Here is an 18,703-nt window from a genome sequence, read left to right as displayed (position 1 = left end):
GTGCTGGAACAGACAGTGAACTGTAAACCTCAAAAAGATTGGGTTTAAAGAAGATGCCCTACATAAAGCAATTCAACTAAATGCATTTCTGCAATTTAGGTCGTTGAGCCTGCAAGCTCAATAATGGCTGTGAGGAAAGAGTCCCAACCTGATCACACATAAACAAATTGTAAGGGGCTGCTCTGGTCCCCTAGAGCAATGATACACAGGTAGCACTACGAAGCATGGTGTTCCATTCCCTCGCCAAGCTCCATAAAACACAAGCAGAGTGCTCCACTTTGCTGTGTTTTCAAAGCCCTATATCTAGTGTAGCTGGCAGAAGTATCTGAAGGTGTGCATGTTACTGTCCAATCAGCTCAATAAGGCAACTGTCCTGGGAACACGAAAACAATGCAACGTTCAAGTTTTTGGTTAAGAAAATTCACGTGCATGATCTTAAGGACTTTGGAACAACAATACTACAGAAGAATTTAAAGACCAGTAGTTTAATACAATACACTCTCCTTGCAGCTGCAGTCTGAAATCACTATAGTAATGCAGTATGATTAACTGAAATGACCAAGTTATTCACATAGTCAGAGATACCAAGTTATAAATATTTGCATGCATCATAAACGAATGCCCAATTACCTGTTTAAAAAGTTTTTTAAAACTACGCTGATCCTCAATTAATATTTCTTTTTTAATGCATTAAAACTGGAACCATTCCATGCAACCTGTTCAAAAAGCAAGGACTGCTGCAGGTAGAGATTTCCTGCAGGAGCTGTGCTATATCTCGGGGTAATCGGCTCATTGGCTCATTTTACACATCTGTCTCAACAAAGCCGCATCTCTTATGAAAAGCATTCCTATATGCAGCCACCAGGTAATATTCCCTCGAACAAGAAAGTATTAGCTGAACTGTGAAAACATCACCATGACCTAAATCCAAAGTAGATATTATATTGTAACCCATGTCCCCAGATTAAGTCCAAGCATGTTCAAAAACGAATAAAAAAATGTCCATTCAGACAGCCTGATCAAACTCCATTCAATTTCCTAGGTGTTTAAACTTTAACCCCTTAAGGTACACAAGGAACCGAGCGGCTGTTTAAATGGTTTCTTCTTAAAATGCATTTGAGAGTGACTCATATAGAACGAGGAAACTGAACAATTTGGATGACCTGAGCCATGTCAGTAAATTTTAAACGTGTAACAATAATAAGAAAGTTAGCATCATTTTAGTTAGCATCTTTGTGGGATAGATGTCCCTTGTACCTTAAAGGGTTAGAATTGGGAAGTTATGCACAGGACGTTCACTGTGAGCTTGTTCTGGTAAACTCAAGGACTACTAAATTAATTAATGTCCACACAGAGTACTCAGATGCGACAGTGTTGTGAAGGTGTGAGGCCTACCTACCTCCCCAGAGCCTGGACCTTGCCTGCGTGCCTCTCCTCCAGCTCAGCCAACCTCTTCTTGAGAGAATCCAGTTCCTGCCTGAGAGCAGCAGAGTACTCCATCTCCCCATCCAGCAGGCTGCGCAGAGAGCTGTCAAACAGACCAAAACACAATTACAGCTCAATCGGACCAGTGACTTGCACAAGGCCTGAAGCTGGAAGTAATAGACCAGAAGAACAAACACAAATGGGACCTAGGTATCCGTTCAACACCTTCTGGTTTGTGACCATTACTGACACAAAACCAAAATCTCCCAATCACTGGTGATTCATTTTTTGCTTCTAATACCAGGGATGGAAATAAGACTCCAATTACATAGCCATTTCAGCCATTCCAGGTTTTACTACGAGCTTGATTAGCTGCCGTGTATAGGTAACAAGCTCAGGTGTGTGTTACTAAACTCATAGTAAAACCAGGAATGAAGCAAACTGCTACGCAACAGGAGTCCTATTTCCATCCCTGTAATACTGAAGTCTAGTTTGAAGGGTTAGCTGAAGAACTTGTGAAAAGGGACTCACAGCCAGAAACCATTTACCTGTTCTGATCCTCCAGCTCATCCTTCCTGTTCATCATGGCGACTATGGCTTGTCGAAGTTCAGCTGAAGAGAAGACCAAAATAAATAAATATAGAGTTAGGATATGACAGAAAGAAGAATCAAGACATGAACCAGCAAAACACTGACAAACAAAGCCTTCGACAAAGCCATTGTAGTCTTGCAGTTGTAGTGTGTGGCAGTATGAAGCTGCGAATTTGAACCAGTTGAACCAGTCCATTTCTTTTTTTCTTTTTTTAAAAACAGGAGTGGAAGATTTTAGTTGGTAGCACCAGCAGCTGGTCCTTCAGCAAGAAATCAGAGGCAGGGAGATGCGTCCTGACATCCGACTCTTCAATTAACATGGAAATCATAAACATTCAAAGCAAACGCACGCATGAAATCAAACCCACTCTGTTCCAACTGCAGCAGAACACTCCCGAGGCTGCCTGGAATGACACACTGCATTTCAATGACACTGCTGTCCGCAGACACAGTATAGTGACATGCCTTCTCTCCTAACTTACAGCACAGTTTACATTAAGTGAGAAGACACACCGACACAATAAGAGTGTGTTACCTGTATTGATCACCTTCTTTTTACATTTAAAGCACATATTAGCAAGTACGTACATCTTAACTTTATGGTGTAGGCGGATATTTTAAAGTAAAAATCACTGGGCTGCGTGTCCAGTTAGTCTGGGAATGGATTCCACAGTTAAAGCCATTACCTCAGCTCCCTACTCGGGTCAAGCCCCTAAAGGAATGGGAATCGCAGTAATTGTTTAGAAGAAAAATAAACCCTATCTGACCTGTAATTACACAGGGTGTCTCCCACTGGAATTGCTCTCTGTGTCATTGCAGATAGATGGGAGGCATGCTTTTGAACTCAAAGGTGCACGTCTTTGTAATAATTAAAGAAATGGTTTTAATACGGCGCTAATGAAACCCAACGGCGCATAATAAGGCTGTCATTTCATCAAGGAGTTCTGGTGACCTGATGATGACAATGTCACTGCAACCCTGAGATACAAACAGATATAGGCAGATAATATCATGAATAATGATAATGGCATCATAAAAATACTACACAGTGTACAGTGAATGTGATTTTGGTTGCTATGGTTCTTTGGCTTAATGAGAACAGAAAGTTATAATGTAATGTCTCTCTGAGGATTAATAGATGAGTATCATTAGAGTGGCAATGAAAAGTACAGCAAGACGGACAGCCAGATGATGCCAGAGCAGAGCGAGGGTGTTATGAAATGGAATGCAATCCAATGCAAGTGGGCTTTTATACATTCAGCCCAGTTTTAACCACAGGCTCTCTAATGCCAAGTGAATTTAAAACGTTTCATAATGCGATTTAAAAATGTATCACTAAACAACAGCACAAATCCGACCCAAACCATGTAAATATATTAAATGAAAAATGACAACCATGGTATCGCAATTGAATTATTAGGTATTGGAATTGATAACTGTGTATGTGCAAACTTGGTTTTTATGTGAGAAAAATATGAAATAAAAAAAGGATTAGTTACCAGAAACACAACCCCCTCCTCTTATAACCTGATTATTAACATTAAAGATTACAGTAGTGCTGTGGAAAGCATTTATATTACCAGCTAATCACCTAATTAGGCTTCACAGGAGCAGAGCAGGGTATATTTATGGTAAAAAAGGTACATCAGTCTCACAGAGTTCACATGAAAGCTGCTGTTGAAAAGAAATACGCTGAAGATATGAATGCGCAGGTTGATCAAAATCACTTCAGTGGTCAGAGATTTTCAATAAGCAAAGCACGGAACAGTCCTCAGAAAGACAGAATCTGGCTAAATGCTTGCTTTCCTTTAACAGAATATCCTTGTAAGAGAGTTAAAAGTAGTCGACTTCATATTCCAGGGGTTTGAACCCCTAAAACTGACTCTAGCCCACAAGGACCATTCTACAGAAGGATCCGAGGTTATCAACTAAAAATGAAATGATTTATACCTGAATTATGTAAGTGAATTCATTAAATTAAGGATTATTTCAGAAACCGCATCGCATGAAAAACCAATGTTCTACCTGCTTAACCAATTGGTCAATCGCAGCGAATCCTTTAGTCTAATGGATACATATGCAGTTTAGGCTGATTATTAAGGCCCACTTTATAACCATAACAGATCTATTCAATAGACATTAGTCCTTGTTATAATATGGAAGTCGACAGAGTTTATCCATTGGGTCCTATCTTTGTGCTGGAACCTGAATACATTAATAAATACAATGCAGAACTCTTCTCTTTCCCTGCAGTGCAGTGTACTGTAGGGGTGCTCATCCACATCTCTCCTGCAGGTGTCCGATTTGGATTCCTGACAGCACGCTGGCGGGCTGGCTGACAGGCTGGTTCAGGTGAGGTGGAGCTGTCTGAGTTTTCCAGCAGGCCAGACGCGCTCCCCTTGGCTGTTTCCATCTGGAAAGGGAACACACAGACAGCCCCATCGCAGGCAGCCCAGATAAAAGGGCAGGAATGATTAATTACTCAGGGCATCTGCACACACAACTTTCTCCTCTTGGTTTTATACTTCACAAACTTGTCTGGCCTGGGATTCTCGAACATTGGAAAGCGTTTACTACCTGAACCCTATATTTGCCGATAGTAGAGGTTATCCTTTTCTGACTTCACTATAAACAGGTTGTCCTGTCTGCCTCTTACTTGCTACCTTTTAACTGAAAATCTATATTCCATGGAGATAGGGTGTCAATGCATTACCCGTATTAACATTATGAGTCTGTGTGGTACAGTGGTTAAAGAAACGGGCTTGTAACCAGGAGGTCCACAGTTCAAATCCCACCTCAGCCACGGACTCATTGTGTGACCTTGAGCAAGTCACTTAACCTCCTTGTGCTACGTCTTTCAGGTGAGATGTAGTTGTAAGTGACTCTGCAGCTGATGCATAGTTCACACACCCTAGTCTCTGTAAGTCGCCTTGGATAAAGGCGTCTGCTAAATAAACAAATAATAATAATAATAATAATAATAATTACAACTGAAAAGTAAACAAATGCCGGTACGGTACTTGAAGAGTTGTTACATCTAAATTGAGGGTTGATGAGTGTGATTTAGAATACGGTGCATGAGACGGAGAGAGATACTTAATTGACTGCATGGCAACGGAATGATTTATTTGCAATTAGTGTACAAAGCCATGATTCACTGTCTAAATTACTTCCCCCAAAAAATCTTACCCGTTGAGTTCTAGAAGAGCAAATGAGAAATGTAATGGATTAATGAGAAATGCAATGGATTAATGTGAAATGCAATGGATTAATGTGAAATGCAATGGATTAATGAGAAATGCAATGGATTAATGAGAAATGCAATGGATTAATGAGAAATGCAATATTTTAGAAACCTGCCTTGTGTCTGAGCAAACCGCATGAAAAGATCAAAGATATTGTGGTGCACATGAAACAAATGTTTGTACAGTAATTGTCTGATGCCTTCTGGCTCTTTTTGAGTTAGACATTTATTAAAGGGTCCAGAATGTTGCAGTATAAGACACAAGTGTGTTTTAAATTGGATCGAATGTCATGATAGTACTAGAATAAATGAGCACTGTGCTTTTTGATTGAATCTGCACCATATGCCTTGTGTCCATGTACCTGCCCAAAAGCGTTCTTAAATTAACGGGATTCCTATAGTATGAGAAATGGAGCCAAAACAAACAGCTATTTCACATTAGAGCACTATAACCACTGAACAGCATTCACTGCAAGTGTATTACAGCTGACAGATAGCACACACAATACATCACAGAAGTGCTCCGGGATCATTCACTCCATTAAAGGTTTAGTTTGCCAACATTTTCAAGCGCATATATTTGGCTCTGGAGCACATTGGGGTATCTGTTAGGCTGATTTCACATTGCATGCTGCTTTTGCATGACAGGGGGAATTCTTTTTGCAACTGAAACAGGCAAGTATATGCTGGCACAGTTCAAAACACAGGTAGCTACAGTGCAGTAACCTGTTTCTAGTTCACCGTTTTTAAAGTGTATCCGGAGCTGTTAACTCGCTAGCCTATGGAAAGCTCTTATTTCACTCATGCGACACAAACTTTTGTATAAAAAACGGCAAAATCGGAATGGCTTTCTGCCAGGATTTGAGAGTCAATCACAATTTGAAAGATTAAAAACCTGTCTAATCGTGCCTTTAATTTGAAAGCGCTTTGCGATGACCGTTTCATTAAAAGGCCCTTCATAAACTCAAGCGGTTGTGGTTGACAGAACATTCAGAAATGTATTGTTTATGGCTGTTTGTTTGTACTGGGCTCTTAATCTTTTAGCCCCCAAATCCTTTTTCATCCCCTTGAGCAGCAGACACATTGTGGTGGAGCTGGCCATTATGATTTTTGGCTCACTCCATTGTGATGAAACCTGGGAAGGACATTTATTAGTGCAGTTATCTGTATCCGAACTTAGCGGCATTGCGAAGACTTTAAGACTGAGGGGACTGAAGAATGGTGTTCACCTGGCATTCTGCACTGCTATCCAATTTGCACTTTGACATTATTAATCTATTATATTTAAATGCATTCAAATGAAGAAAAGCTCAAGGAATTGGGCAGGATCTGGATACTAAACGGGTGCAAACATTATAATGTGATGTAAGCTTTTGCCTTGCACTTAGGCAATTGCTGACCCTCCAAAAACGTTACACCTCCTCTTACAAGGTGCAAACCATTGTAGAAGCGAGTAATTAAGAGCTGTATAAAAGCACACACCTGCAGAGACCTGCCATTGGCTTCAGGATGGCTGCTGTAGTACACTTCCTCATGCGGCGACACTTGGCTCTTGTTGAGGAGAGGCAGGAACACGTTCGGAGGACAAAGGCAAGACGAAGAAGACCCTGCATATTCAATCCCAGGGTCACTTTGTTTGGGATGCCGGAGGATGCGGTGCTAAAGGGGTTCTTGTCTCACTCCGCAGATCATCCTAGACCTAATAGCTGAATTGAGGGATGAGCTAGACCCCAATGTCAATCTAGGGACCGCTATCCCTGCACATGTACTCCTAACGTCACCTCTGGGCTGCTAGTGCGGCCGCTAAACAGACCGGTGCACTCATTGAGACCCTCATTAGCATAATTGCGGATCATTATTTGTGCGTGTTGAGTAATTTGCATTGCTCTTAAACTTACATAGGGTGCAGTGCAAAATAACTGCCTGGCCGCAATGGTACTTGTTTTTTGCATCTGCAATTATTTGCACTGTGCCTATACTTACATCTACCCCTAAAGGTGGAAAGAGGTCCATGTAAAGCTGGTTTAAGAGTTTTAGAAGGCTGTATGAAAATCGTACACTGTTTATATAATTAAACCAGACTTTAGTATTATAAAAGAAACATGAGAATTATTTGTCTTTGGTATTCGGGCACCTATAATGATTCTGTTCGTATTAGTACACAAAAAGAAAATAAGCAATCCTTGTTTAATGGAGAAAATGGCAGAGTGTTGGGAGACCGTAAATGAATACCTAAATTATTTTCAAGCGCCAGGGCGATAAAAATCACACAGTAGCATTTCCAAAAGCACAGATTCCTGCAGAGAAAATAAATCTGAGGCCTCCTTGGACTTTTCCCATCTTTCCCACTTAATTTCAGCTTCAAGTACCTTGATTAAAACAATGTTATCTTCTCCCCAGCTCAATCTACTCTATCTGCATGCTCAAGGGCAAAAAAAGTCTTTAAATCAACAGTGCCACCTACTGGCAGCCCCTAAAACTGTAGTATGTTCGTGTCTGAATCTGAGCTGTAACAGAGTTTGACAATGTAATTTATATCCACCTAAAGAGTATTTGGCTCAGCAATGTAGGACACAGTTTTTAGTATTCAATTAAACTTGACAGGTGGAGACTGCAGCTTTAAAAGGGGAGGCTGTGTGGTCCAGTGGTTAAAGAAAAGAGCTTGTAACCAGGAGGTCCCCGGTTCAAATCCCACCTCAGCCACTGACTCATTGTGTGACACTTGACCTCCTTGTGCTCCGTCTTTCGGGTGAGACGTAGTTGTAAGTGACTCTGCAGCTGATGCATAGTTCACACGCCCTAGTCTCTATAAGTCGCCTTGGATAAAGGCGTTTGCTAAATAAACTCTTTTTTTTTTTTTTTTAATTAAATAACAACAGTGTACAATATAAAATAAAGTTGACTATATGTTCAACTTACCATTAAAAAAATGTAATCAAAGCTACTGTCATCAATATGCAATATTATGCAATGTGATATAAATAGATTAACAAATGGGTGTTTCCATGTTTAACATTTCCAAGGGCCCAGAACTGGCAAGAATCTTATTTCAAATCATTACGGCAAATCAACACAGCTGAGTGAACCTCCAATTAAAATGCCTGGATCTGCCAATTAACATCAAAGGATGTTATCTTCTCTGCTGCAGCCAGACAGCCCAGCACTATCAACTTAACATCAGGTCAGACCACACAGCTGAAAGTGGGTCCAGTAAGCCAAGCCCAGCAATACGTATTTATTAACGAAGCGATCAGAACAGAGGGGGTGTACAGAAGACAAGGACACACGCCTGTCCGCAAAAAACAGGGAAAGCAATGCAATATGTTTGAGACGGACTGTTCTAAATCAGACTCTGTTGATTATATTAGTGTGCTGCTATTACTCTTTCATTGCGTCCAGGAACAGCAAGCATTGACAATTCCAATTAAATACAAAATGAGCCGATTCCACAATATTGACATAAAAAACAAATGAGATTTTAATTTTTGATGCGCTTGATTTATTTTAATTTTGTTATTCTATAACATCTTCAGCCTTTTTTTACGATCTAGCCTATTAACAGGATATATGAAAAGACCCTTTCAATAATTCAGTTTCTGACCAGGATAATACAGTAAGATAAAGGGAAAATATGGAACAATTAAAAAGCCAAACCAAGCTTTCTACCCTGATGGGAAGACCAAACAACGGATAGACACGTTTATAAATGATGAGGATTCAATATGCTTTGTGTACAAACCTAGTTTAGAAAGTTAAATCCCACTTCTTTGTACCTTTAGATTCTTAACAGAAGTCAAATACCAGAGAAAGAAATGCATATGTACGACAGTTCCTCTGTCAGTGGAAGGAATGAAAAAATTCAAATAAATAAATAAATAAAAACAGAAAAATGCCTTTAGTATGTATTTTACCTTGCATCTATTCATTAAGTCAGAAGAACGTCTACAGAGACACCGGCTTGTTATTTTTGATGTAATTTTAAAAACAATCCCACTGAAGCACAAGACATGCTCCGAGTCAGACTTTTAAAGATAACGGTGCTCTCTTGTGGTGGTTCTGAAGATGTCTAAATTTGAATTCCTTGGGTCTCAATTTGAACACTTCAGAAGGCAAGGAAACTCTTTCGGGTCGCAAGAGGATATTTAGAAATAAAAACAAATACAACTGAAAAATTGCGACGGACTCCGACAGGCAAAATTGAACATTTTCTTTTTTTATTTGTAACTTGTTATCATACCAGTAGTGTTTTTAAAGAAAGAAGAGCTGTGATGTGCTGCAATATTTCAGGTCTGAGGTCAGCCCACATAAAAGCTTACCACAGTATCTTTTCAGTTTTACCATGCTTTCCCTGTGCAGTTACCATAGTTTACCCTGGTTTGCCATGTTTATTAATATGCTTTACCATACCTTGCTATTCTTTACAATGCTTACCTAGGCTTTACCATGATTTATTACATTTTGCTATGCTTTTAGTATAGGAAACTGGTCAACTGGAGGTTGTTACATCACATGATATGTGTCTTTTGATGAATTAAACGAAGTGTGATCTTCACCAAACTGCTCAAGGCTGGCTAGCTTAACAACAATCTCAAAGCTTATAAAATATCAAACTGTCTTTAATTCATGAAACGTTGAAACGTCGCTAAACTGTGTAAATACAACAGAAAGAAGCTCTTGTTTGTGAACAATGACCTATCATTAATAAGACTATCAAAGTCATTTTTTCAATGCTCTTGCAGTTGTGGAAGGCTTTGTTAAAAGCACATGATGTTTATGATCATTAGCTTGGACTGTTTGTATGATTATTATATAAAATACAGCTCTTTCAGAAAAAGCTACTTACTGACTGTCATTGATTCTGGCAGGACAGTGGGAGGCAGCATGCTGATCATAGTGTTGTTTTTCACTGGGGGACTGTCCTCCATGCTGTGTTGAGAAAAACACACAGGCAATTTTGCTCACAATGTGGCAAACATGACCAAAAGGGAGACCTCTCGCCAAATCACTTTCTGTTCTCTGTCACTTTTCCAGCAGAAGAGTTACAGTACAGTATGAAAAATACATCAGATTCCTTTACTGCTACAAGCATGAAAAAACAGGCAGGTTAAGTTCACATTTATGCAAAGGTAATCTCATCCACTTCAGGAGAGAGAGAGAGAGAGAGAAAGGTGAACCGTCTGGATTTATTCAAGCATCAGAAAACGAAAAGCAAACGGTCTTTCAAGAATTTCTACTGTAAGTTTACAGTGTGTAATAGCAGAGTTTTTATTTTAGTGTGGCGCCTAGTGAAATACACTTAAAAGATGAACGATCTCTTAAGCAGCTGAAGTTCAGTAAGGCATTCATTACCTGAACTGAAGCTGGGATACTCTTTCAGCGAGCTCCACAGCCAGGGTAGCATTGTCCTGCTCCTCTCGGTACCCCTGGTCCTCCACAGCAGCCTCTGAGACACAGCAACACAAACACACGAGGGTATTGAGCAGGGGAGTTGCACCAATGTGTGTATTTCTATTAAGTAGGTGCCAAACTGAGGGTCAATTAAGTATAATTACAGCAGCGTTGTTTGCTGAAATGGCAATTACAACGCTATTTTGTATAATTACTATTAGTTACAATAGTCTGCAGTAATTACAAATATACCAAAAAGTAACAAACGACTACCGACATTAACGAGATATTGTAAATAACCAAGCAATAATCACAGGTACAAATACAGAAATATACTATACAACTTTTTTTTTTTTTTCACAGGGGTCTGAAAATACAAGAATAATGATCGTATGACAAATAAGTGTGTAATTGAACTAGAATTCATCAATTATATGGTAGAATTACAATTCTGCAGGTGTTCCAAGGTTTAGTTACATTGTAATTGCAATTAATTTTGAATTGCACAATTTCCACTGTGATTGACCGCCGGTGTGGTGGTGCCGGACTGCTCAGATCGCTGGCCCCTGCTCATACTTGTTAAAGCAAACATACCAGACTGGGAGTAGGCGTCCCCAGTGCTAACGGGGAGCAGGATGTCAGAGCTGTCATTGTCGTTGAGGACCTGCAGGGGGCTGCACGTGGACAAGCTAGACAGGCTTCCCACCAAGGGCCTGAGGTCAGCAAAATAAAAAAAGTCAGTCTCTGAAAATGACAGAAACAGCAAGGAACAATGACTGCTTCAAGAAATCATCTACACACACAAACAAAAATAATTCATGCTGTTTTAGCATTGTTGTTTTACAGCAAAATACAAGAATGCTAAAACTAAGATTCCAAGTTATTCTTAAATAACTTTCGAGGTATTTAAACTATTTTCAAATGTTTATTGATTACATATAGTTTAGAATCCTGAAAACTTTTCAAGGCAGTTAAAGAAGCCAACTGTTTTGTTAACATCTAACTTTATAAAAAAAGTGTTTAGGGGTTGGTTCTCATCAGTTACATATATTCTGCATTGTAGACAGAAACATCACTGGACACTCACTCCTCTTCCAGCTCTCCCCTTGAGGCTGCCTTCCCATACAGCTCCTCATCCTCCTCCTCATTGTCAATGCTCTTTGTGTCCATCCGGCACCCGTAGGGGGTGTGTCCTCCCCCCCAACCCCCCACTCCATTCAGCATGGGGGAGTGGTCATGCCGCTCCATCTCCTCCGAGCTTGCACGCCCCTTTCCGCTCTTCCTCACCCCGTACTCCTCCTCTTCATCGCCCCCCTCGTCGTCATTGTCAAACGAGATGATGTTCGTAACCTTCTTCTTCTTCTTGCGCTCCTTCTTGAGACGGCTTTCTGAGGGCACAAAAAAACACAACACTGACCAATCGGCTGCATTACCACCTGTATGGTCAAGGTGCATTGCAATGGATTTGGAGCCAGGATGTCAAACAGCAATCTGCAGGAAAAGGAAGCAAAGGGATGACAGACTTTCCTTTCTGGAATGTTGTAGTTCTTTGAGATGAATTCCATCTCTGTCATGTGGGTGGAGCCAGGATGTGTAAAGGCTATTGATTGGTTAACTGCTTTGACTGTTAATCATTAGGGTAAGTGGCTTAGTCTGTGGTTCCAAAGAGAAAAAATATACAAAAACTTGCTTTATAGAGGGAGAGGTGAATTGCTGCTGGGAGGCAGTGCCCCTCCTTACCTGCGGAGGCGCTGCGGGGCAGCACAGGCAGCGGCTCAGCCTCCTGCTCCGGCCGGGTGTTGGAGGTAGCGGTGGTGGTGATCTCGCGGAGCAGCGTGCTCACCCCCTGCGTCGACTCCTTCCACAGGCTGCTCACCCCCTGCGTCGACTCCTTCAGCAGGTGAGAGACGGAGGGCACTGCCCGGTTCTGTCCATTCAGGTCCGTGTTGTCAATTTGAATCGCAAAGAGGATCGAGTTCAGCCCTGTTTACACACACACACAAAAAGAGCAGAAATGTGTCTCATTACATATACAAAGCACAAATGCAGACGGACAGAGATGACAGGCTGACACCTACCTGCAGCCATAGTGGGAAGCATACTGGCTCTTTCCTCGTCCATTATAAAGGCCCAGTCTTCATAGAAGGCACTGGATATATGGAATTAAACAGACAATTTGTTATCTGAGCAAATCTGATTACACACCTAAAAAGACTCCTGCAAGTTCACAATATTTAAGTTTTGGAATATGTCAGCTCTATTCTGCATGACATGTCAAGGGAAATGAAGATATTTATACAATCATATATAAATATGATTAACTGATTGTTAACAGATATGAAAATAAGACTCTTACTGCATAGCAGTTTCACCCATTCCAGGTTTTACTACGAGCTTGATTAGCCACAGTGTACAGGTAACAAGCTCAGGTGTGCCTTATTAAACTTATCGTAAAACCAGGCATGGATCAAACTGCTTTGCAATGGGAGTCGTACTGTACTTCCATCCCTGTATAATCTTAAGCTAGCTCATTGTTTTGCAGAGCGCTGGGTTCAGAGGTACTGGGTTACCCAAGTCGTGTGCGGTCGGACAGCAGCATGAGCAGGGAGCGCTCCAGCGAATGCTCGTTGAGTGCACAGCGCAGCCACGCCCGGCCACGCCCCACCTCGGAGGTGATGTTGTGCAGTGAGTAGAAGCGCTGCAGCTCATGCCTGTTCAGGTGTTCCTTCACGTAGAACCAGAACGACAGCTCTGGAGAGAAGAGAAAAAACAGCAGCACGTGTTTAACTGCGACACAAAATGGAAACACACAAACAGAGTCATTCAGAACAACTGGTCTTACTGGGTCTAACACTTGAGTCAATTCTGACATCATTCGTTCAGTGACAATTGAACAGCAAACCTACTTTAACTGCATTTAGTTTTAAATTCCATTTCCAATGAGTAAGTAGCATAGCTCTGTGTGTGTTCTCTGAGCATGGCACTGCGGGTAACGTATTCCAGTCTTACAAAACGTAAGCAGCGTGCTGAGGCTAAAAACACTTTTACTTTAAAATGATACAGCCTGTCTGTCCTAAGGAGGCAGAATCTGCTGGCGAGCACGTTGTACAGTACATCAAGGAAAGGAAGTCAAACAAATTCTGTTTATTTTTAATACCAATAAATGTCCACTTCCTTTTTATCTATTTTTGAGATTTTCAGTTTCAACTGCATGCAAATCAGAAAAAAAAACACTTATACCTTGTTATTAAGTAACATACAAGAGACACCTATTTCTGTTGCCCTGCCTGCTTTACATAGGGGGCTGCTGACTTTGTCAATTATATTCAGCACCCAAGAGTACTACATCGCCACCTTGTGGTATTACTACATAGTTCAATCTGAGAGAGGAAAAGATTGTCAGACACTTTTCCCCTATGTTAATGCCAGCTTGAATGCCCCTGAGCGAGAGGAGGTATCTGTGAAAGAACGTCAGTTTCAACAACGTCTGACAACAGTCTCGACTCTCTTCTCGTTACAGCTCTTGTGTGCTCTCCGTCTTCACCAAAGTGTACTGAACTCACCAGGAGAGATCCTATCACTCTAACAGCTTAATTGGCGTTCAATGTTTTTTCAGGGCTGACAGACGCAATCTAAAGCCCGTCGTCTCTCAATGTAAATCAGTCCGCAGCCTCACTCGGACAGTTCCCAGGCAGGCAAATCTGCAGGACACAGATGATCCATCACGACCGTAGAGGTTATTTAACCTGGCTTAATCCTGGCATCAGGAATTAAGATGAATGACAATGCAGCAGAACCTAATTATTTATGAATATTATATTTCCATACTCGAGCCCTACTCTTTTTGGAAAGAAAGTTTCTGTGATCATGATAACAAGTTCTTGTTAAAGATTCAACTTCATGAAATGTCCTTCTACACAATGTTCTTGCAAGACTTTGATACTGTAGTAACTCCACATGTCCTGCAATTGCACTGGTGCACTGTTGAGCGCTCCGTTAATGACAGCAGTAAATGTGTGAACCCACACTTCCACCAATGTTGGGTTTGTATCTACATTTGAATTGATCCATTTTAGGGTGCAAGTGCTCTCAATCCATAAGTGAGCTACTTTATACAGTAGGGAAAACTTCAAGTTTCTTATACTAACCCCCTCTGGATGGCATGGAAGATGCAGGCATTCAAACACAAGATTTTAATTATGTGCCCCAATTCTAACAAATCACTAATTCTTACTTTTTTTTGCAGCAGCATACTGTAAGCTATTTATACATAGCAAACTCCTCTTACTGGGGGAATACTCAATTTTATTAGTTTGCATAGATTGCCTTTGCTGCTCTGTGGCTATTTTTCCAATTGCCTTGATGTCAAATTCATTGACAAACTGGTGTATATCTATTTTAATAACCATTTTCACTAAAGATAATTCAATAAGACCTTGACGTGTCATTTTAAACTTACGTTAAACTGCAGCAACAATTTCCAAGATGAAAAATCAGGCCAATATTATTGGCTGGGAAACATTACAATTCAAAAGCAACAGGGATATATTAGTAGCTGTCACTACATTTTAATCTGATTAAATATAATGCAAACATAATCAGAATCCTCTATATGCTGGTAGAAAGTAATAGCCACAATCTGTGTATTTACAGAGTGAAATATTTGAAATACGTGTTTACAAAGAAGAGTAATAATGAAGAAGCCGGTTTCTAGAACGTAAGGATTTATGAACTAAAAGTGTTTGTTGTTTTAAAGATAACTTTATAGAACAGAATGTTTATAGTCTTATTAAGTACAATTCTGACATCAAATCCAAATCTGGCTTCAGTACTGAATGATTATAAGACTGTTAGCAAGACTAATATATATATATATATATATATATATATATATATATATATATATATATATATATATATACACATATATATACACACACACACACACACAGAGTAATGCTATATTCCCATAAATGGCAACGTTAACAGCGAGTTGTGAAAACCACTTAACTGAAAAGCAAAAATGTCATCCTTTCTATGGTTATCAAGCAGGACAAGAGACACTGAAATCAAAATAAATCAGTGCAAGAAATGGCTACAGCTAATGAACAAAATCTAGACATCTTACGGCTATATTACAAGGGAATCTCCCTCTTTCAGGGTTTCGTTCTCAAACCTAAAACTCAAAACACCGAAACTCTGGAGATGACTGACTGACCAAACATAGGATTTAATCATCACTAAATTAACTGCTTTTGCTCTAAATAAAATCCCCAACTAACTTCTCAGCCTCTCAATGTTCATCGCTTAAAAATACTTTTAAAATGTAACTTTTAAAACAGAATTAGAGAATGCATATCAAATTTGAAAATGCCTCAAGTATAAATGTATGTGGTCACTTGACATGAGATCCACTTGACCCTTTTTAAGCTGTGTGAGAGCTGTGTGCAACTATTCAGCAACAATCTTTGAAAAGCAGGGGTGTCTCAGTGGCTTCACAAGGGGCATGCTAGTATAGCCCATAAGATATTTCGAGGTACTAACCAACAGCAATGAAAACAGCTCTCGCTTCACTTCAAGCTGTGAAACCGATTCGTTTGAGCACCAGCATACACTCACAGGTGTCAACCTTTGACCAGGTTTCTTGACTAAATCTGTAACACTGGTTTTCCGAGACAAGATTAACACCTGGTACTGTTTGTTGTGTCCTTCCTGTTTTGTTGGTTTCCTATGCCTTAGAGCGATGTCTGCTTTATGCACTCTTTCATCTCAGATTATGGACAAGCCATTAGTCATATATTGAACTACAACATCATCACACAATTGTAGTGAACTATCATCTTTCCACATTTTGGACATTTTGGCTGGTTTCACAGAGCCCGGTTAGCAGTAATCTTGGACTACCAATTGTTACCTACGGAAGTGATAATTAAGGTCTGTGAAACCAGCCGTTTAACACTGTTGTTTGACAAGAACAAATAATGGCTAAGGAAATGAAAATATTACACAGAACCTGTATTTTATATATTTGTACTTTATGAGACAAAAACCTAAACTGACGTGCAATGCTGTATTCAAAGGGTATTGGCAGAAGATGCATTACATCATGCATGTACTAGTGCACTTCTACTCATGCGCCTCAGTATCTTATGGGAACAAACTTCCTGGGTTTGGTGTACCTGTTTCTGTTTTGTTGGAGAACCCTGTTACTTGCTTGATAGCGGCAGCAGTGAGTGCCAGCCCTCGACTCCTTCTCAGCCCGTGCAGCAACACAGCTTCAAACTGGGCACAAAGACAGATCACCCTGAGGACAGACACACAACAACGGGTTACACTGCCCCCTACAGGCAGGAGGACTATAACATCAGCAGGTCACTTCAAAATGAATCAGACTCAGAGATGACTAAGTTTATTAAAGATATTAAGTTTATTAGATGACTAAGTTTAGTTTATATTCTTACCGGCTGTCTGAGTCAGAAGCAATCTCCTTCTTTCCTCCAAAGCGGATTTGGCACTGATTACATAGATAAACGTTTCCATTAGTAAAGATGTGGTGCAACTTGTTCCAGCAATGTTTCAGCTTACACATCATAAGTGAGATTGGCATAACATAAGCAGCTATCATCTTTCAGTTTTATTTTACCAAACTTGACCCAGCAAGTTCAGAAACAGAAAGTACATGTTAGTTGTTTCCACTGCCTTGTACCATCTAGCAATACAGAGCGTTCTGTTCAGATTCTAAGATGGTTTGCATTTTGCAGACCTAGGCATTGAATCAATTCTCTTTACAGTTGCTGTCCAGTGCTAAAGGGGAAAAAGAATGAGACTTAACAGATTTAATCAAGGTTTTAGAATAGATAGGCTATTCTAAATATGGCTGTGTTTTTTTTCAGATTAAGATACAATGACAGTGTTTACTACATTCTTACATGGTACTCTAGAAAGCAGTTCTCTCACAATGTGAAAACAACAGTCCTCATTAGGATGCGATGGGGGGGGTTATAAATGACTCTTAGCTCTGTTGTTGGAGGTTAAGAATGCAGAAATACTTTGCTGGAGTGTTCATCTACATGGTTTCTAGGGAGTCTTTAACAATTACAGAAGATGTCATGTTTTATTTGTACATTTTACCTGCTTGACTGCATCCAGTAGTCGCTCAAGTAGATGTTGTCTCTTGGCGTCATTTTGCTGAGTTCCTATAAAAAGAGAATTTCACTGAAGTGTCTGCAGACTCTTGTTGTTTTGCAGATTGGACACAGGAATACAGGCCCTTCTGTTACGAAAAAGGTCCTGCTTTTCTGTCCAAAATCAAACAGGACGGTGAGGTAATTCCATTGTTTCACTGCCCAACCCTGGAACCACCTACCTTATTTATTGATCCAATAAATAAACACTAAGTTTATACAGCTCAGGACAGTTTATGTTGGACAACTGTCTTGTGCTCCCACCAGCTCTGATGTTCAGAGAAGCAAGCTATATGTATTTTCCTGCGTGCTATGCACATGTTTGTATTGGTGTGGCTGCAATGTGATTCACAAACCATTTATACTGACCCTCTTGTCTCGAGACATCCTCTGTTAACACTATGCACACCACTGTAAACTAGAGAGACATCTGATGCTATCAAGAAACACAGAGGATTGTTCTGCTTGAACTATGTTGCACTCACTGCCATTTCCCCATACACAAAGCAGAATAATCCGGTTAACCTTGAGGTCTGTACGAAAGTTGGGGATTAACTGATCCCAAACTTTGTTCCCTATGTTTTTTCATTGCAATTAGTACTAAGACAGTACATCCTACTGCCTGTAGCGTGGGTTTAAAAAGCAAAGTGACAAAGAAGACTGAACTACCTGCTACAGACAGTACTCATAGATTTAAGCTACTTTCAGGCCAATATGAAGCATGCTGTTCAGTGGGTAAAATACAAAACTGTTACAATGCTTAGTGGTGTGCATGAGTGGTTAGAAAGTCGCTTGGCTCTGCCGAGCAATGAGATTTGGCAAAGGGAGGCCCCTTAACAGTAAGTGTTAAAACTGTACATTGCATCGATCT

The 18,703-nt window shown here is 40.2% G+C and overlaps 1 protein-coding gene across 7 annotated transcripts in view; it reads right to left on the bottom strand.

Annotated features, from left to right (window-relative positions):
* snx29 (sorting nexin 29) overlaps nucleotides 1-18,703 on the bottom strand; it is a 125,823-nt gene that overhangs the window by 104,473 nt on the left and 2,647 nt on the right. For all 7 annotated transcript variants that reach the window (XR_004548698.3, XM_058995862.1, XM_058995863.1 and 4 more), the window contains exons 2-13: nucleotides 17,780-17,844; nucleotides 17,110-17,162; nucleotides 16,828-16,952; nucleotides 13,219-13,399; nucleotides 12,727-12,797; nucleotides 12,389-12,631; nucleotides 11,736-12,036; nucleotides 11,243-11,361; nucleotides 10,610-10,703; nucleotides 10,104-10,186; nucleotides 1,974-2,037; nucleotides 1,400-1,528 (exon numbers count right to left, since the gene is read on the bottom strand). Coding sequence is in view for 6 of the 7 variants with exons in the window: in XM_058995862.1 (XP_058851845.1) it covers nucleotides 1,400-1,528; nucleotides 1,974-2,037; nucleotides 10,104-10,186; nucleotides 10,610-10,703; nucleotides 11,243-11,361; nucleotides 11,736-12,036; nucleotides 12,389-12,631; nucleotides 12,727-12,797; nucleotides 13,219-13,399; nucleotides 16,828-16,952; nucleotides 17,110-17,162; nucleotides 17,780-17,844 (1,528 nt within the window). In the remaining variant the exon portion in view is untranslated. The remainder of the gene's footprint in view (nucleotides 1-1,399; nucleotides 1,529-1,973; nucleotides 2,038-10,103; nucleotides 10,187-10,609; nucleotides 10,704-11,242; nucleotides 11,362-11,735; nucleotides 12,037-12,388; nucleotides 12,632-12,726; nucleotides 12,798-13,218; nucleotides 13,400-16,827; nucleotides 16,953-17,109; nucleotides 17,163-17,779; nucleotides 17,845-18,703) is intronic.

The sequence above is a fragment of the Acipenser ruthenus genome, chromosome 22, assembly GCF_902713425.1.
Source record: "Acipenser ruthenus chromosome 22, fAciRut3.2 maternal haplotype, whole genome shotgun sequence".
Taxonomy (NCBI): domain Eukaryota; kingdom Metazoa; phylum Chordata; class Actinopteri; order Acipenseriformes; family Acipenseridae; genus Acipenser; species Acipenser ruthenus.
This window is presented reverse-complemented; position numbering and strand designations above follow the sequence as displayed.